Source organism: Athene cunicularia (genome assembly GCF_003259725.1).
Source record: "Athene cunicularia isolate RWA chromosome 15 unlocalized genomic scaffold, athCun1 chr15_part1, whole genome shotgun sequence".
Classification (NCBI taxonomy): domain Eukaryota; kingdom Metazoa; phylum Chordata; class Aves; order Strigiformes; family Strigidae; genus Athene; species Athene cunicularia.
In genome coordinates this window covers 15,065,523-15,068,752 of record NW_020799121.1, presented here as the reverse complement: position 1 = coordinate 15,068,752, position 3,230 = coordinate 15,065,523, and the positions used below count along the sequence as shown (strand labels likewise).

Sequence of the window (3,230 nt, the reverse complement as noted above, 5' to 3'; positions counted from 1 at the left end):
CGCCCGCAGCAGCCGCACGTCGGCGAGCAGGGCCCGCGTCCGCCGCAGGTCCCGCCGCAGCCGCTTCTCCACATCGAAGTCGCGGTGGCCGATCTGGGGAAAAGAAAAAGGGGGTGTTCCGAGTCCCGCCGGCCAGATCCACCCCCCAAAACCTCCGTCGGACCTTCCCGTCCCACCCCAAAGCGATCCCCACAAAACGGGGGGATAGAATAGTTTTGGTAGTGCTGAAGTCATGATGCGAGGAGATACTAAATATCTATGTATAAATACTACAGTTTTCCCTCTTTATCAAATAAAAAATCATTTAGGAGTTAAATAAAAGGGAGAAAATAAATAATGTAAACATCAAAACTGGCAGATTCCACCAAAACACCACATTTTTTCCCCACCAGAAAGCTGTTCCTCTGAAAACATGAGCCCAGCCCTGGTCTCCATCAGCCCAGCGAGCCATCCCTGCGGCCAGCGGGGGCACAGGTGGGCACTGTGGGTCCCCAAAGCCATGGCACCCCGTCCTCATGGCCACAGGGCACTGTCACCCCCCCCGGGAAGCCACCCTGCCCGAGGCAGGTGGTCAGAGCGGGGCAGACCCAGAAGATGTGGGTCTAGTGTCTGTGCCAAGAGCTGGGGCAGAAAATACAAAAGTCGTTGTGCAAAAGAAAAAAGAAAAAAAAAAAAAAAGCCAGAAAATACCCTCTGCCCCTTTGGGGAAAAGAGTGACAAAGTCAGGAGAAAGTCAGCCCAAAGGGGAGAGGGAAAAAAATGTGATCTGCTGGGGAAAGCTTCGTTAGGGGTTATTTACACATCTCGACTGCAAAGCGTCTGGAGCCGCTGTTGGCCGCGGAGGGACGGAACCGATGCTGCCGCCTTCGGAGCGGGAGGCAGAAACCTCTGGGGCGTGAACCCCCAGCAGCGCCGGCGGAAAACAACTGCTGAGGGAATCTGGGGGCTCATCCCCGGGCAGGGGGGTGTCCCTACGTCACTCTGAGGCCTTTTAAAGAAGGGAAGTAGGAAGCACCTTAAAAAAAAAAAAACCAACCTTTGTACGTTCCCCCCTCAAGCTGAAAGCAACCATGGTTACGGGAATAAAAGAATTAGAGAACACCAAGTAAACAGGCACATGGTTTCAGCGCTTGATTTCAGGCTAATTGAAGTGTGAGAGCGTTTTCCATTTGGTCTGTTTTCCGCGGCTCCTCTTGTTTCAAACCTGCTCTCCTATTTTCTGTTCACTGGATAAAATTAATTGTGCAGATTTGACCTTGTAACCTGGTTTAGAGCCGGCTGGCATTTGCTGGAAACAGAAATCGTTGGCATCTCCATTTCCTTAATTAGTTTTCTGGGTTGGCTTCTTTTTTTTTTTTTTTTTTTTTTTTTTTTTTTTTTTATAAACTGCTCTGAAGCACGCTGTCCACTGTAAATCAGAGAGCATTTATAGCGGCACTGCAGCGCAGCAGATTTGCTGCTAGTGCTGCCATCCCCCCAGACTCGATCTTGGCCACCGTTCAGCATCATTTTCCCGCAGCTCAGGGTCTGTCCAGCGCCGCAGAGGATGGATTTTGAACCGTAGCTGGAAGCAGCAGGTGCAGCAGCCGCCGCCTCCTCCCACCACTGCAGCCTGGTGCTTTTTAAGTTACAAAGCTGGGATTTCATTGAAGAGCTGCTTTCGAGGCTCCGGTCGTATCTCACCCACACCACAGCGATCCCCAGCTGCACCGTGCCGCCTCCCCGTCCCCTCGCACCCGTGACTGCCCATGGGGGGGGCTGGGGGCAGCCGGGGAAGCACCTGGGGACAGTCCCGGGAAGGGGAAGGTGCCTTTTCCTCGAGAGCATCCCCGGCTTTGCTCCGTGCAGCTCCTGCTGCCTCCTCATCCATCTCAGTTCTCTTCCACCAAACAAGAGGCACATGCCGGACCAAGAGGCAGTTATAATAATCCCCGGCTTTTATACAGCAAGGTTTATTCTGACAGTTCCCCAAACATTTTATAATCCGGGAGCCGGCGGGATGTTATGGATAAGCCTCATCAGACCATTTTGTGTCTACTCGAAATACGCCCGCCATTTCGGTGTCGCAAAGCTCCCAGGCTCATCCTGGTTAACGAACACACGCAATCGCCAGGGCCGGTGAAATGGTGAAACCCAGCCGGGCTGTGCCAACAGCCGGAGGATGCGCCGCTGAATGACCATGGCTCCGGATAACCGGCTCCTCCTCTCCTGCGCGCAGGAAGCGGCGCAACGCGGCGGGGGCTCTGCCGGGTGGCTGAGCTCCGGGGAGCCCTGGGCCCTGGCAGCACCCGGATGCCAACGCAGGACGCGACGGGTTGACGCCGTCCTTGGCCCTGGCAGCACCGTGGCCCCGGGGAAGGGCCCGGCGGGACCCCGCTTGGTCCCCAGAGCTCCCTCAGCAGGAGCTGGTGCATGAGACGGTGCCCAGGCCTGGCTGCTCCGCGATGCTGAGCGATGTCCAGGCCGATGAATGCTGCTCAATGAGGCTGCGTTCAGCCCCTCGCCTTCTAATTTACCAGGGAGCAGCTGTGTGTGCTTTGCCCATTACGTGCATTTCAATCACTGCCACAGACACATTAGAGAGTGAAAAAGGATTTGTTCAACAAATGTGTCTGGGATAGAATTCCTCTGCAAAGAGCAGAATCTGATAAACTGCTTTTCTGGGCAGTTGGAGCTGCTCCAGCGTTAGTCCTGGTTAGTCTGACTCTCATGAAAATACTACCAAAAGCAGATGCCTCCCACTGCTTGGATAATTCTCCTGCACAAAAGCGAACAGTCCCCGTCCGTGGGTCCTTAGTGGGACAAGCTGTCTCCTACACGATGTCCCAAAACCCTCCCTGCACCCAGCGCCTGTTCTGCGCAGCCGCTGCTCTGACGGACGGTGCGTGGAAGAGGCAGCGCAGCCGTCACACGGGTGTGAACAGCCCCACCATCGCCCCATCCACCCCCACACAGACATTCACAGAATCCCAGAATTATCTCAGCTGGAAAAGCCCCTGCAGCTCCTCCAGCCCCACCATGACCCTCCCCCTGACCGTTCCCAACTCCCCCAGATCCCTCAGCGCTGGCTCAGCCCGACTCTTCAACCCCCCCAGGGATCCCGGGGACTCCCCCCTGCCCTGGGCAGCCCATTCCAACGCCCAACAGCCCCTTCTGCACAGAAATCCTTCCTCAGAGCCAGCCTGACCCTGCCCTGGGCAGCTTGAGGCCATTCCCTCGGGGCCTGGCGC

General features: G+C 55.9%; 1 protein-coding gene across 1 annotated transcript in view; it reads right to left on the bottom strand.

Moving 5' to 3' along the window:
* Nucleotides 1-3,230, bottom strand: part of MYO18B (myosin XVIIIB) — a 66,505-nt gene that overhangs the window by 25,764 nt on the left and 37,511 nt on the right. The window contains exon 25 of the mRNA XM_026859991.1: nucleotides 1-93. Coding sequence (XP_026715792.1) covers nucleotides 1-93 — 93 coding nt within the window. The remainder of the gene's footprint in view (nucleotides 94-3,230) is intronic.